Source organism: Sus scrofa, chromosome 17 (assembly GCF_054392235.1).
Source record: "Sus scrofa isolate SSC_HxYL_T2T_F1_AM1 chromosome 17, Sscrofa_HxYL_maternal_Yorkshire_Landrace_v2.0, whole genome shotgun sequence".
Taxonomy (NCBI): Eukaryota; Metazoa; Chordata; class Mammalia; order Artiodactyla; family Suidae; genus Sus; species Sus scrofa.
The window spans coordinates 21424544-21439881 of NC_139399.1; the positions used below are offsets into that span (position 1 = coordinate 21424544).

General features: G+C 46.5%; 1 protein-coding gene across 1 annotated transcript; it reads right to left on the reverse strand.

The window, feature by feature from the left end:
* Positions 1-300: 300 nt before the first annotated feature.
* Positions 301-15117, reverse strand: PROKR2 (prokineticin receptor 2). The gene is made up of 3 exons (XM_003359888.5): positions 15009-15117; positions 12421-13022; positions 301-5146 (listed from the first exon to the last, which is right to left on the reverse strand). The coding sequence occupies exons 2-3, from the start codon at positions 12876-12878 to the stop codon at positions 4450-4452; spliced, it is 1155 nt and encodes a 384-aa protein (XP_003359936.1). The 5' UTR covers positions 12879-13022; positions 15009-15117; the 3' UTR covers positions 301-4449.
* Between the last annotated feature and the right edge of the window lie 221 nt (positions 15118-15338).

Below are 15338 nucleotides of genomic sequence, written 5' to 3' on the forward strand. Positions count from 1 at the left end.
AAAAGTATCTTAAGCTTAGCATTAATTAGTTTTAAAAAAATGGTAGGGAGTTCCCATTGTGGCTCAGCGGTAATGAACCTGACCAGTATGTATGTATTGATCCCTGGCCTCACTCAGTGGGTTAAGGATCCAGCATTGCCATGAGTTGTGGTTTAGGTTACAGACACAGGCAGCTCAGATCCCACATTGCTGTGGCTGTGGCATAATTTGGCAGCTGTAGCTCCAATTCAGCACCTAGACTGGGAACTTCCATATGCTGAGGGTGCAGCCCCGAAAACAAAAAACAAACAAACAAAAAAAAAGGGTAAACACAGAGCAATTAATTTATTACTTTAACACTAGTTAGGTGAATTAACAATTTCCATGCAAACAGTAGTTTTCATTAAACAAGCAAGATGATTTTAAAATGAAGGGGTATGGTACTGGCACAAAAACAGAAATATAGATCAGTGGAACAGCATAGAAAGCCTAAAAATAAATCCACATGCATACAGTCAATTAATCTATGACAAAGGGGACAAGAATATACAATGGAGAAGTCATTCTCTTCAATAAGGGGTTCTGGGAAAACTGTACAGCTACATGTAAAAGGATGAAATTGGAACACTCTAAAGTCATACACAAAAATAGACTCAAAATGGATTAAAGACCTGAACATAAGATCAGATACTATAAAACTCTTAGAAGAGAACATAGGCAGAACACTCTTTGACATAAATTGCAGCAATATCTTTTTTGATCCATCTCCTTATGAAAATAAACAAAAACAAACATATGGGACCTAATTAAACTTAAAGGCTTTTGCACAGCAAAGGAAACCATAAAAAAGGAAAAGAAAATCCATAGAATGGCAGAAAATCTTGCAAATGAAGCTACTGACAAAGGACTAATCTCCACAAAATACAAACATCTCATACAGCTTTGTACCAAAAAAAAAAAAAAGCCCAAACAATTAAAAAATGGTCAGACGATCTAAAGACATTTCCCCAAAGAAGACAGACAGATGGCCAAAAAGTATATGAAAAGATGGTCAACATCACTAATTATTAGAGAAATGCAAATCAAAACTACAATGAGGTATCACCTCACATGATTCAGAATGGCCATCATCAAAAAAGTCTACAAACAATAAATGCTGGAGAGGTTGTAGAGATAAGGGAACCCTCCTACACTGTTGGTGGGAATGTAAATTGGTACAGCCACTGTGGAGAACAGTATGGAGGCTCCTTAAAAAACTAAATATAGAACTACCATATGATCCAGCAATCCCACTCCTGGGTCTATAACTGGAGAAAACCATAATTTGAAAAGATACATGCATTCCTATGTTCACTGCAGCACTATTTACAAAATCCAAGACATGGAAGCATCTTAAATGTCCATCCACGGAGGACTGGATAAAGATGATGTGACACACATATACAATGTAATATTACTCAGCCATAAAAAGAACGAAATAATGCCATCTGCAGCAACCTGGATGGACCTAGAAATTATCATACTAAGTGAAATAAGTCGTATAGAGAAAGACAAATACCGTGAGATCACTAGTATATGGAATCTAATAAAAATGATACAAAAGAACTTACAAAACAAACAGATTCAAAGATTTTGAAACCAAACTTGTGGTTACCAAAGGGGAAATGGGTGGGGAGGTGTCAATTTGGAGGTGGGGATTGACATATACACACCACTATATATAAAATAGATGGAAACAAGGACCTACTGGATAGCACGGAGAAATCTCCTCAGTACTGCGTAATAGCCTATATGGGAACAGACTCTGAAAAGGAATGGATATATGTATATGTGTAATTGATTTACTTTGCTGTACACCTGAAACTAACATATCTTGAAGGTCAACTATACTCCGATAAAAAAAGTAAAATGAAGGAGCAACACGAGCATGGATTTATGACTCTGATTTGCATGCATGAGTATGCCTCCTGGGCTATCAGCTTGAGGGATGTAACCAAGATGAGGCTGGTTGCTGGTACAGGCTGCCACTGTTCTAAAAATGCCTTCAAGAACCTCCTTTTTTATTTCATGGTTGAACTAGACAGCTATTACTTCATTTATATCTAAATATACTAACAGGTAGAAGATTTGCGGGGAAAATGCTTGAACAGTGTGGTTAAGATTCCAAATGTTAATTGTTTCATTTGACAACAACATAATGATTTAATTCACTGGAAAGTCACACATCACACTGATATTTACAAAAGTGTTTCAGTTAAATATAAATGAAAGGAGGATGGTAAATTTTAGTATAAAGGAAAAAGGGGCTAAATTCCTGTGATGGATACACTTGGTAACTGTCCACTCTTAAGAATCATTAGGAAGAGAATCAGGACAGGGGTAATAAATAAAAATGCAGTTACCAGGAGTTCCTGCTGTGGTGTAGTGGATTAAGGATCCGACTGCAGCTCAGGTCTCCATAGAGGAACAGGTCCAATCCCCTGCCCTATGCAGTGGGTTAGAGGATCCAGCAGCTGTGGCTTGGACTCAATTTCTGGCCTGGGAACATCCATATGCCATGGGTACGGCCATAAAAAAATGCAGTTATTATATTTGTGAAAATTCAGATAACCCCAAATATTTGCTTGTTTGGCTTTAGGATGCTTTGTGGTAATTTTGTAAAATCAGAATTTATAAATAATTTTGCTTAGCCTAATGTTAAAGTGAGTTTGTATTTTCTGAGAGTACTACAATGACTGGGCTGAAGGTGAGTCTGTTGAGTGGTGATAGAGGAAAACGTTGTTTGAAATTTCACTGTTGGATTAAAAACGCCAACGATTAAGCACACACACACTCACACACAAGCAAACAACTAAATAATGTCTTCTCTACAGAAAAGCAGGAATTGTCCAAATGTGGGCCATTTGGGTCAATCCCAAATCAGTTACTCTGTGCATTGTCTCTTTCAACAAGAATCAGGAAGAAATAAGGACAAGTATACACAATTACCAGAGATATGTGATAACACAAACAGATTGAGGCAGCCTTGGGGTGTGCTGTTTGGGGTGTGTATATTTAATTGTTGGTGTTTTTAGTCCAACAGTGAAATTTCAACATGCAGGGAAGATTGTCAATACGGTTATGACTAGAGGGATACTAAAAGTCTTGACAGCATGTGTGTGTGTGTGTGTGTGTGTGTGTGTGTGTGTGTGTGTGTGTGTGTGTGTCATTGAGACGCTGAGGTTGAATCTTCCTGATTATAACCCAGGACTAGGGTTTCTTTTTTGCCCTGATGTAGATGGGCCACCCTGTGAAGAGTTCAGGGATCACTGGTCTAAAGAATAAGAGTGAATAAGTGGGAGTATTTCTCTATAATAAGTCACAGTGGTTGGGGTCCAAACAAATTGTTCAATATCCCTTATCCAGTCTTATCACTTGTATAGTTGAAAAGCACTGTCACAAACTTTGACCTCAGTGGGCTTTCCCGACAGTACTGTAAGGAGGCAGAGAAGATATTTTCATCGTCCCTGTTTCACAGAACAAAACTGAGATGAGTAAACTAAGAGAGTAAACATCTAGGTCATATGAGTTAGGACTTGAACCCAGATCTTTGGGTTCCAAGTAGACCTCATCTTTGCACAAGAGGGTGTGTTCCAGAAAAGTGGTTCAGCTCTTAGCAAAATGGCCACAGAGATTATGCTCACTAACAGTGGCAAACTCCACTGTTGCTTTGTCCACTTCCTTCCTGACCTAGAGCTCCTGAAATCCTTTACACTGAGGTATCAGGAATTGGATGTGTTTCTCATTTCGGGATCCTCTGTCTTCACTCAAAAGGATGATGAGCTTTCAAGCATCAGTGGAAAAGAGACTTTTTTGGTTCTTTCCTTTGAAATCACACCATTATAGATAACCAATGACTTGGTTATGAGCAAATTATTTTCTGGCAGTCAGAATCCTAGAGAACATTCTAGGGACGTGATAAGAGTTGGGTGGGAAAGCTCAATGCGATGGCATGAACTTATCCTTTGACTTCCATTGTGTCTAAGTGCTGTATTCTGCAGCCTTTTGACTTTCCTAAACTGACAAGATACACAACGAGGAAAGAGGAATAATGAGGCCGCTATAACCATCTGTGGCCTCTGTCTGACCACCTAGATATCTGGATATAGCTTGGTGACTCCAATGGCTTCTGCTTTTTCATTTTGCTATTTAAATATTTTTGCACACAGTAGGTAACCAGTAAATGTCAGGTTTTGTTGTCCTTGTCCATTCTCAATGGTGTGGTTGTGCACACAGTAGGTGTTGAATAGATATAAGTAAATGCCACCTGCTGTGGTTTGTGTCTGGGTTCACTGTATCTTAAGGACTCCAGAAGCATCTAGCTCCTCGAGAGCAGTGAAGTGCGGACACAGTTGCCCTTTCCCCATGAAGCCTGTGAACTTGATCATTGCTGAACTACGCTCCAAGTACTGGCTTCTGGATCTTCCATCATCACTTCAGTCTGATACAATCCACTTCTTCGGTGGCTGGCAGACTGCTGGTTTTGAGGTCATGGTCCATGCTGGACTTGCTCCCGCGGTGGGAGGGCCGCCAGTGGAGCAGCAGCATCTTCTTGAAGCAGTTGACCGTGTTGTTCTTGACCGTCACGAAGCACACGGTGTTGATCATGCTGTTGCTCATGGCGATGCACTCGACCACGTAGAAGGCTGTGAGGTAGTGCTTCTCCTTCACGAACACGGTGGGAAAGAAGTCACGGACGATGGCGAAGCCGTAGAAGGGCGCCCAGCACAGCACGTAGGCCAAGAGGATGCCCATGAGCACCAGGACCGTCTTCCGGCGTCGCCGCAGTCGCTTCCGGATCTGCTCGGTCTGGAAGCCAGGCACCGCCTTGAACCAGAGTTCGCGGGAGATCCTGGCGTAGCACAGGGTCATGGCGACCACGGGGCCCAGGAACTCGATGCCGAAGATGAAGAGGAAGTAGGATTTATAGTAGAGCTGCTGGTCCACTGGCCAGATCTGGCCGCAGAAGATCTTTTCCTGGCTTTTGACGATAAAGAGGACAGTTTCTGTCGCGAAGTAGGCTGATGGGATGGCGATGAGAATGGACACCATCCAGACCAAAGCGATCAGGAGGGAGGCTGTTTGATAATTCATCCGTGGTTTTAAGGGGTGAACGATTGCAAGGTATCTGGTGGGGGAGGGAAGTCGTCAATAACAACGATGTGTGCTTGGAATCATTACTAGTTTTTAACTAACCCAAAGACCCACAATAGCAGACAAAAATGGCACAATGAGTCCTCCAGCCCCAACATGCTTCACCTCATTTTAGCAACATCATTTGGCATTTGGAATAGAGAAGTGGTTTAGTGGAAACAGCAGAGGCTTTCTGTCAAAAATGATAAATCCTGGCTTTTCGCTTGATTGGCCTTGGGGTCTTGAGTGAATCACTCAGTCTCCCTGAAATTCATTTCCTCAAATGCAACATAGAGTAAAAATGACCCTGCCTTGGAGGGCTGCTATGATAATGTTTGTGCAATGCTTGGAATGTACTAAGTGTTCAATAAAACCATGTGGCCTATCATGATTATGAGTCCTATTGGGACCACCTTGGCTTTGGAGCTTGCTGTTCTGTCTAAGAACATAATTCTTTCAAAACTCTTCAATCAAAATGTCTCCTGGTGTTAGGGGAAACCATGGTGGGAAGGGATAAGTTAGGAGGATGGAAATAACATATATACACTACTGTATATAAAATAAAGAATTAACAAGGACCTACTGTATAGCACAGAGAAATCTAGTCAATAGTCTATATGGGAAAGAAAAAAATATATATCTGAATCACTTTGCTGTACACCTGAAACTAATACAACACTGTAAGTCAACTCCAATAAAATTTAAAAAACAAAACAAAACAAATATCTCATGGTGCAGAGGTGAAAGAAGGGCTGTGGACTAGGTCTTTCTCTCTCTACCTCCTGGTGTCATCCCTCATTACAGAGCAGGAGGGTAGTGGTGGGCTCAAGGTTGAGTCCGGGGAATCTAGTGAGATCATTTTGTGCAGGGAATAGAACCCCAGGTCCTGATGCAAAATTTTCCTACTCATGTCCCTGGGCTGTCTCATGTTCTGATGAGAAGGTGTGTAAAGTTGTCCGGACACCATAAAGCAGCACATAGCCTAATGCCTTTATCCTGCTCTTTCCATGAGCCACACTGCCTAGGAAAGAGGTTGGAGCCATTAGAGGGGAATGAGCTCATCTGTGTGGGTCGAATACCTTCTTTCCAGAGAAACTTATCAGCGCCTATTTAGGCCTTAGTGTCCTGGAATTATTCCTGTGCATTTTTTTTTTTTAGGGCTGCACATGCAGCGTATGTAAGTTCCCAGGCTAGGGGTCAAATCGGAGCTGTAGCTGCTGGCCTGTACCGCAGCCACAGCAATGCCAGATCCAATCCACGTCTGAAACCTACAGCACACGCATGGCAATGCCTGATTCTTCATCCAGTAAGCGAGGCCAGGGATCAAAGCCAAGTCCTCTTGGATACTAGTCAGGTTTATTACCACTGAGCTGCCATGGGAACTCCCATTCCTGTGCATTTTATGGGGTGGAGGAAGGTATAGGAAGAGAAGAGGCATAGGAGCAGGGAAGAAACAATTCAACCTTGAAAATGAACATGTACCTCATACCTGGAGCTTAAATCAGGTTGTAATCAAAAGCAGGAATCCACCTAAAAAAATTCTATCCAACTAACCCTCCTTTTGTAACTAGACCCTTTGGTCAAGTTTTTGACTTGACCAAGAAGGCCTTCTGCCATATTATTTCTCTCTGGTCCTGGCAATATTTCTGTCACAAGCCTGCTTTATCTACTCTTCCCTGCCCCTTGCCTGCTGGCAGCTCAGACACATAGAATTCAATTAGGATATCCCATGCAGCATGGCTCTTGCCAGCTTGCAGCTTTCAGAAGGCCTGAGATAAAGTTGGATCCCATCCCAACCACTGGCTTCAACCTTGCTGGATAGTAATGATTAGGAGTTCCTGGAATTCTTCACCCATCCACGGGACCCAGCTTTTCCAAATTAACCTGCATGACTTGCTTGGGTGGCACAAGGCTCACAGGCTGGAGGCTGAAACAAATGGGCTGGCCCATCTTTCACTGGGGCAGGGACATCTCACAATCACCATCACTCGGTGATGCCTGAGTGTATCAGCTTCCTGCTGCTGCTGTAACAAATAACTACAAATTCAATCAGTTAACACAAATTTATTATCTTACAGTTTTGGAGGTCAGAAGTCTGATGTGTCTCACTGGGCTAAACTCAAGGTGTAGGCAGGGGTATGTTCCTTTCTGGAGGCTCAGAGGGGAGAATCTGGTTTGCTTGTTTCTTGTCTAGGGGTGTCTGCATTCCTTGGCTTATGGCCACCTTCCGTGTTCAAAGCCACCAATAACCAGCCAAGCTCCTCCCATATCACATCACTCTGACACCCTGACACTGACACTTCTGCCTCCCTCTTGCACATTTAAGGACCTTTGTGATTACATTAGGCCCACCCAAATAATCCAGTATAATATCCTTATTTTATGATCAGCTAATTAGCAACCTGAAATCCACTTGCTATCTTAATTCCCTTTAGGCACAACATATTCCAGGGATTAGGATGTGGATATCTTGGGGGGTGGGTGTCATTATTCTGCCTACCATACTGAATCCAAAGTTTTTATAAAATGCAGAACCAAGTCAAGGCTGAGTAGTGCTCTCTCAATCAGGTTCTGGCATGAAAAGTATCCCAGTAACCAATACCAAAGAGAAATTCCACACCCCTGCTTATTCTGCTGTCAACTCTTAAATTTTAATTCCTTTTCATGCAGTAACCTCTTCCTCATCCTATAGGATGCTCCAAAATTCAGAGTGGTCATCAAATCATAAAAGAGGGAACACTGGCCTAGGAGTAACTCAGAGGCCCTGGATTTCAGCTGTGCACCTGAATCCTTGGATAAGTCGTTTATGCTCCTGGGACTTAGTTTCTTCATCTGTGAAATGGAGATAAAATAACTTTACAGACAACCTCCCAGGCTTTCTGAAATATTCTTTCTGAGAAGGTAGATATACATAAAGCAGGGTGGAACTTATAACACTCTGTTTAAACCCATCTTTTCCCAGAACTCCTTCACTGGCAAGAGGGACACCTGCAAGGTCTTTGTTGCCATCTATCTGCTTGGATGTGTGTTTCTTGAGGTCAACACTCTCCTTCTGGGGTCTATGTGACTTCAAATAGCATCCCTTCCAGGCCCTTTGCACATGAGCCTTGCTCTCCTTCTTGCTGCGGCATCTGGAAACGGCAGTAGAAAGCTCTTTTGATGTTTCTACATAGCAGGACAGGAGTATTTTACCCAGGAGGAAACAAAGTGCACAGGGAGGTCTATGCTTCTCCCATGCTGGTCAGGGTTTGCAGGTTTATATAATTCTGAGTATGATATGATCCCCACGCCCACAGATATAAGCATGCTATTTCATTTTATTTTATTTTGGCCACCCCTCAGCATATGGAGTTCCTGGGCCAGGGATCAGATCTGAGCGAAACTGTGACCTAGCTGCAGCTATGGCGATGCCAGGTCCTTTAACCCACTGTGCCCTGGCGCTGCAGAGACACTGCTGATTCTGTTGTGGCACAGCAGGAACTCCTAAGCCCATTATTTAATATTAGTGTCATCTCAACAAAAGTAAGGGTTTAGCCATCCAGCTTTCTTATCATTTTCCCCTATTTTTCAATTGGTTTGAAATTGAGAAAGAGAGATACTATTTATTAGGGTCCCGATTGTAAGGGCTGAAATTCCATATCCTGCTTTGACATCTTTGAGTCCTACAGGGTCCCCAAAGCCTAGCCGTGAGTTCCACTGTTCTCACCAGACACACCCCTCCACCCAGTGGGAAAGGCTGCTGTCCTGCCAGCTCCTCTATCAGTGGAAACAGCTGCCTCCCTAATGGGTTTCACCTCCCTGCCAGTTGGCAAAATTACTCACACAAGCCAATCATATCCTTCCATAGAAGCCAAGGGTCACCGCATCCTCTCGTCACCATTGCTTCCCACAGCCCCTCCTGGCTCACTGTACTTTTGAGTGCAGCCCCCCACGTGGCGCTGCTGGATGTGCAGTGTTCTCCTCCCCTGGGCTGGGAGTATATGAGACCAACCAACTGCTGTCAGTCTCATCATCCTAGTTTTGGGTGCTGTGTGTGCATCTACTACTCTTAGGGCCAGAGCATCCTGCCTCCATCAGTGGGTGAATAGGAGGTGATCAGAAGTAGCACACTCAAATCTTAACACCTTCCTCATGAAGCATTCCCAGACTGTATCACTAACATAGTGATCACGTTTTCCTCCGAGTTACTCTTGACTTATCTCTTGATTATTCTAGCTTCTGTGTGGAAGAAAAGCTCCTTGAGGTCAAAGGCTATGCCTCCTATTGCTTTGTTTCCAAACACAGGAGTTGGGCACACAGTAGGACCAGTAATATGTGGATCTATGAGATTGGAGCAGATGCTGTCGGTGCCCTGCTCTTGACCCTTTGCTCTCATCACTTCAGAGTGCATACCTCTCGACTCCCATCTGCTAACACCTGCATTTCTTTGGCTCCCAGAGTCCTCTTGGTAACCTGCATAGAAATCCCAGAGTGGCCCTCACAAATGACTAAGGAGAGTCAGTGTATAAATATCCGAGCTCCCTCCCCTCCCACTCCTGGGAAAACTCTGAGGCGTGATCTACACCAGCTGCCAGAGGTCCGCAGCAGGAATAAGCCTCAATTGCCCACAGAGGGACCTTGTTCAATCTTCCCAGCCTGTACTGACAATCTTCCCAGCCTGCCTCACTTCCTATCTCCCATAGGAGCTTCCTGGATGCTGCCTGCACATGAATCCTAGTCTCAGAGTCTATTCGGAGAGTAAACCAAACTAAGACACAGGTGTAAGGCTCCATGCTAAGCACTATGGAAACAGAAAGATAGAAGACATGGTTGTTGTACTTAAAATACAATGACCTTTGGAAAAACTCATATACAGTCTTCATACACAGCCTTGGATTGGAAGACAGGTTGGCATAAGACGATAAAGGCTCTGCAGTGCTAGACTTGGGATTTGGTGTGTGTTCTATAGGCACCAGAACTTTTGGAGTTTTTGTAAGGAATGAAACATGCTAGAAAGACTCTACAATGGTGATATTCTGATGCTTAATATGGATGACAATGGATTTCAGGGGACAGTCAGGCGGTCCTGAGGGGGCGAAGAGACAGGTGAGAAGAGCATTATGATGGTCCAGCCATGACTTGCCAAGGGATGAGGCTGGAGGGACAATTGCTGGAACTTGATAAAGGACTGCACACAAGGGGTGCGGGAGCGGAAGAGAGGGCAAGAATAAGGATGATGGTAGTTTTTCCTGGTTGGGTGACTGGGAGATGGTGGAACTGGTGACTGAGTTGGAAGGTGACAGAGGCAGAGCTGGTTTGGGGTAGAAAAGGAACCACTTGTTGTGTTGTAACAGGGTGATTGCTTTGTAAGAACCTCTTGTGCTACCAAAAAAAAAAAAAAAAGAAGAAGAAGAAAGAAAAAGAAAAAAACCCACAACTACATTACAAAGACAAAAGTTTCAATGGAACAAAAGGGATGAGAACAGTGATAAGTTTCACTTGCATAAACATCAGAATCACTCAGGAACTGGGTAAAATGCAGATGCCTCCTTCAAGTAGAGCTGGGGTGGGGCCCAGGAATCTGACTTTGTCCATTGCATCAAAGACACTTTGTATCATTTTTTCCTGGGGAATTTTGTGCAGTTGGCTGGTAGAAGCACCTTACAGTTGGGGTAACAGACTTGTTCTTCCTACAGGAATTAGATTATAAAAAGGAAAATGTCTCTTACATCTGGATGTGTATTATATTATCAAAAGTGAAAAATGATCAACTGGTTGATTAAGCAGAACAATAAACTGGCAGCACTGAGAATGAGGGAAAAACTGGAGTTGAAAGGAGGAAGATAAAAGAGGAAAAAAATATGATTAAAAATATATCATTGAAAAGGGTTTCAGGAGTTCCCGTTGTGGCACAGTGGAAATGAATCCAACTAGGAATCATGAGGTTGCAGGTTCTATCCCTGGCCACGCTCAGTGAGTTAGGGATCCAGCGTTGCCGTGAGCTGTGGTGTAGGTCGCAGATGCAGCTGGGATCTGGCGTTGCTGTGGCTGTGGCATAGGACAGTGACTGTAGCTCCAATTAGACCCCTAGCCTGGGAACCTCCATATACCTCGGGTGCAGTCCTAAAAGGACAAAAGACAAAAAAAAGGAAAAAGAGAGCATTTCAGGAGTTTCTGCTGTGGCTCAGTGGGTTAAGAACCCAACTGTAGCCATGAGGATTCGGGTTTGATCCCTGGCCTCGATCAGTGGGTTAAGGATCTGGTGTTGCCGTGAGCTGCAGTGTAGGTTACAGATGCAGCTCAGATCTGGCGTTGCTGTGGCTGTGGCTTAGGCTGGCAGCTTCAGCTCTGATTCAATCCCTAGCCCAGGAACTTCCATATGCCAGGGATGTGGCCCTAAAAAGAAAAAAAAAAAAGAAGAAAGAAGAAAGAAAAGCATTTCAGCATAACCCACAATGATGGACCAAGAAGATGTGACACCAATCACCCCCTCACACAGAGCTGCTGGTGGTCCAATGCTGGCCTACAACTGTTTACATAAATAAAACGTGTCAGATTTGTCTGAAGCTGTTATTAGAAATTTTACTTTACATGTTTACAATAGATCAAGGACTTCTAGAGCATCGCATGTAAATATATGCAAATGAGCACATGGATATATACAAAAAAGAAAGGTAAGAATGTCCTTTCCTTTTTTTGCAACCAAACCCTGCAATCTTATTTTAAAATCAGCTCTGCAACAAAGTCACCAGAAACAAAGAGTACATACTGCGATTTTTATGAAGTTAAAGAACAGGCAATGTTAAACTATGATGATAGAAATCAGATCAATGTTTGCCTGAGGTGGGTGGGTTGACTGGCAAGGGGCACGAGGAAGCTTTCTAGGGGATGTATCTGTCCTGTGTCTTGATCTGGAGAGCGGTTACCGGAAGAACTTCACATGTGCCATCTTGACTGGAAGCTGCCTTAGTTAACCTGTGTAACATGGCTTCTGAGTAGTAACCTGCCTGAACGTGCTGCTTTTGTTTCTGTGTTTGGTGCCACTCACGGTTATGTGACATGCTTGTGTCTGAAGCAGACACGGTGTGTGTGGGGGGGCATGACTCAGGAGCGTCACTTGTGCCCACATTTGGGAGAACATGAGCCACAGCTGGAGAAACCAGGTCACCTCTTGTCTGACAGATCAGCAAGCATCTGAATCTGGAGTTATGCCAGCTGCCAGAGCTGAAATGAGGGAAGGGGCAGCCTGGCCCACCCCCATCTTACCCTCCCCCTGCCCAGCATCCTTACCTGTCAATGGCGATGGCCAGCAGGGCATTGGTGGAGACATAGAGCGAGACGGTACGCAGGTAGTTGACAGAGGCACAGAGCACGTGGCCATGCTCCCAGGAGAGCTGGCGCACCACGTAGTAGTCCATCTCGAAGGGGCAGCAGACGATGGCCACCAGGAAGTCAGAGATGGCCAGGTTAGCGATGAGCAGGTTGGTGAGGTTGCGCAGCTTCTTGTAGCGGGCAAGAGCAACAATAAAGACGAAGTTGCCAATGCCACAAATCAGCATGATGCCCACCAGTGCCACTCCAATTACGATCTTGGCTGCGAAGAAGGTCTGAGTCGTGGTCATATCCTCATCCTCATCCAGAGGGAGCTCGTAATCGCCGTAACTGAAGTTGAAGGAGAGGGAGGAGGCGTGGTCTTGGGGTGGATTGAAGTTGCTGGCAAAACTAGCATTTCCATTTTGGGCTGCCATGGCAGAGCTTGTTGGTGAGTGGTGTTTGGGGGTCTCCAGGGCTTGAGCACTCTGAGCTGGGGCTCCAGACCTTCTGCTCTCTTGAGGTCAGAGATCCCAGCACCATGCCCACATCCTTGGGGATTCAACACGACATCCTGGATCCTGGAGGGAGATACAGCCAGCGGACAAAATACAGCTGAAGGCCCAGTAGCATCCTCCCATGGTCCCCCCAGATATAGGCCAACCAGACTCAGGGCCTAGGGCCTACCCACAGATAGAACTGCTCAGGGTGCAGCAGGGAGGACTTATGAGATCTGGAAATTGAGAAATCTTCAATTGGTTGTTGGGAGGGACTGGGTATAGGATGGAATGGACGACCCAGAGACACCCAAGAAGAATACGTATCTTTGCCCTTTTCCCAGGAGCCAGGGCCAGTTTGACTGTCCAGTCACCCCGCTTCCCCATCAGCCCCCACAGAGGTCTTCTGGAAGATTCCCTACACTGCTCCATGCAGCTGGCCCAGTCCTTCATGACAGGCACAATGTTGGGCCATCTGCTGGCCAGGGACAATGAAGCCAGAGGACTGGAAGATAGCAGGGTCTTTCCCCCAAAGCACTGCACTGCTCCCTCTGTCCCGGCCGGTCCACAGACTTGGACAGCACCATTTTTCACATGCACAGGCTGAGTCAGCCTGGGCCAGTGATTTCTGCTTTCTGAATCCCAGTTTTCCTGTAAACCAAATTCCTGTTGTTGAGCTCAGGGCCTAGCACAGAATGGAGTCTGGATAAGAATCTGTCGAATGAATGAATGAGGATCCTGACCAGAGTTCTGCAGGTGGCTGGGCCTGTGGGTAGGAGGGAATTCTGCTGCTTCCCATGCTTTAAGAACCAGCTCCAGAAAAAAGCCCTCTATGCCCTTCTAGAATTAGCCTTGATTGGGAGGTCCCACAACTTGTCATTAAAGTCTGGGTGGCTCCTCTGAAAGTGGTGGCTGCTTGGAGACCTGGCTGAACTGGAAAAAGCCACCCAAGGGAGGGTGCAAGGAGAGTGTCAGGGAGGACCCTGGAGATGCTGAGGGCTGAACTGCCCCTTCTAGCCCAAGTCTTTTGCATATTCCTCGTGCTTCCAGATGCCCATTGGAGAGGAAATATGGTTTCTGAAGTTCTGAGCACTCAGGAGATAGGGCATAGTTGGTTGGAGGAATCTGAGGGGCTGGAAAAAGAATCCAGACACCAACACCCTTGGAATGGGGGCCTTAGTCGTCCAGACACTAACCACCCACCCCCTTAGCACACCTGGAAAGGACTCCAAGTGTCGGGACAGCGGGATGCTGGTGGCAAGAAGCAGACCAAACTGGACAGTAGGTGTGGCCCAGCCCTGTGAGAAGAGAGGGGGAATGAAGGGCAGAGACTGCCGTCCCAGTCTCAGGGTGGTGGGGACACTCCAATCTGCGGTGCGCCCGCCGTCTGTGTACCCCAGGGGAGGTTCAAGACCGCAGCTGGGGTGTCCTCTTTTTGGGTCACCTCTCTTACGCGAGGCCCGAATCTCCGCAGACATTGCTCAGCCCGAGACGGAGAAGCCCTTTCGGTTTCTGCGCTTGGCTGCTCTTCAGTCCCGGGACCGCGAGGAGAGGGCGTGTGCCCGGGCTGGGGCAGGTCCTGGCCCCATCATGTGGGACACTTCCTGCCCTCGACCAAACCTCTCCAGGAACCTCGTCCCTCATCTAAACCTTATTAACCACCCGGTGCGGCCGCCTGGTCCCTGGAGGCGCTGCCCTGGCAGGGGCGGGAATCAGAAATTCAGGCTCGAGAAGCAAAGCATGTGGAGCCTCCAGACGAGAAGAAAACTGGGTGGAGGGAGGAGACGGTGGGCGGGAATTTTCCCGAAGACATCTCCCCTTTTCTGCTCACCTTTTCAGAAGGCGCCCTCCGCCGCAGTTTGGCGCCCGCCCGCGGGCTCCCTCCGTCCGTGGCCGCACTGCCCAGTGCCAGGCTACGGTCCCCGGCCTGATCTCCCGGCACGCACTCCACTACTCCGAGCCAGCCCGGGCTCATCCAGAGAGTGGCGGGAGGAAAAGTGGCTCTAATGCTCCCGAGAAAAGAGCGGCTCCCCGAACCCCACCACTGGTGCCCAGGAGATCTGCACTTACCGGCTTCCGCACTTCCTCCCAGGCGCGCTCGGCTGCCCGGCGACCTTGGGGACCTGGACTAGCGCTACATAGGAGGCTTCCCTCTTCCTCGCCCGGCGCGCTTCGCTTCCCGGGCGCGTCGCTGTCTCCCGGTTCCTGCTAGAGTTGGCGCTCTGCCCGCGCAGCTCCTCCCAGCGTCTGGGGCCCTGCCGGGTGCGCCCACCCCGCACTGGGCTCCGCCCCCAGGGTCTCCGCCAGCCTCTGAGCAGAGGCGGAGGGTGGGCGCTCAGCTCCCGCACCTGGTGCTCCCAGGGCGCCGGGCGCACCGAACTCTAGCTGCGTTGGTGCGGG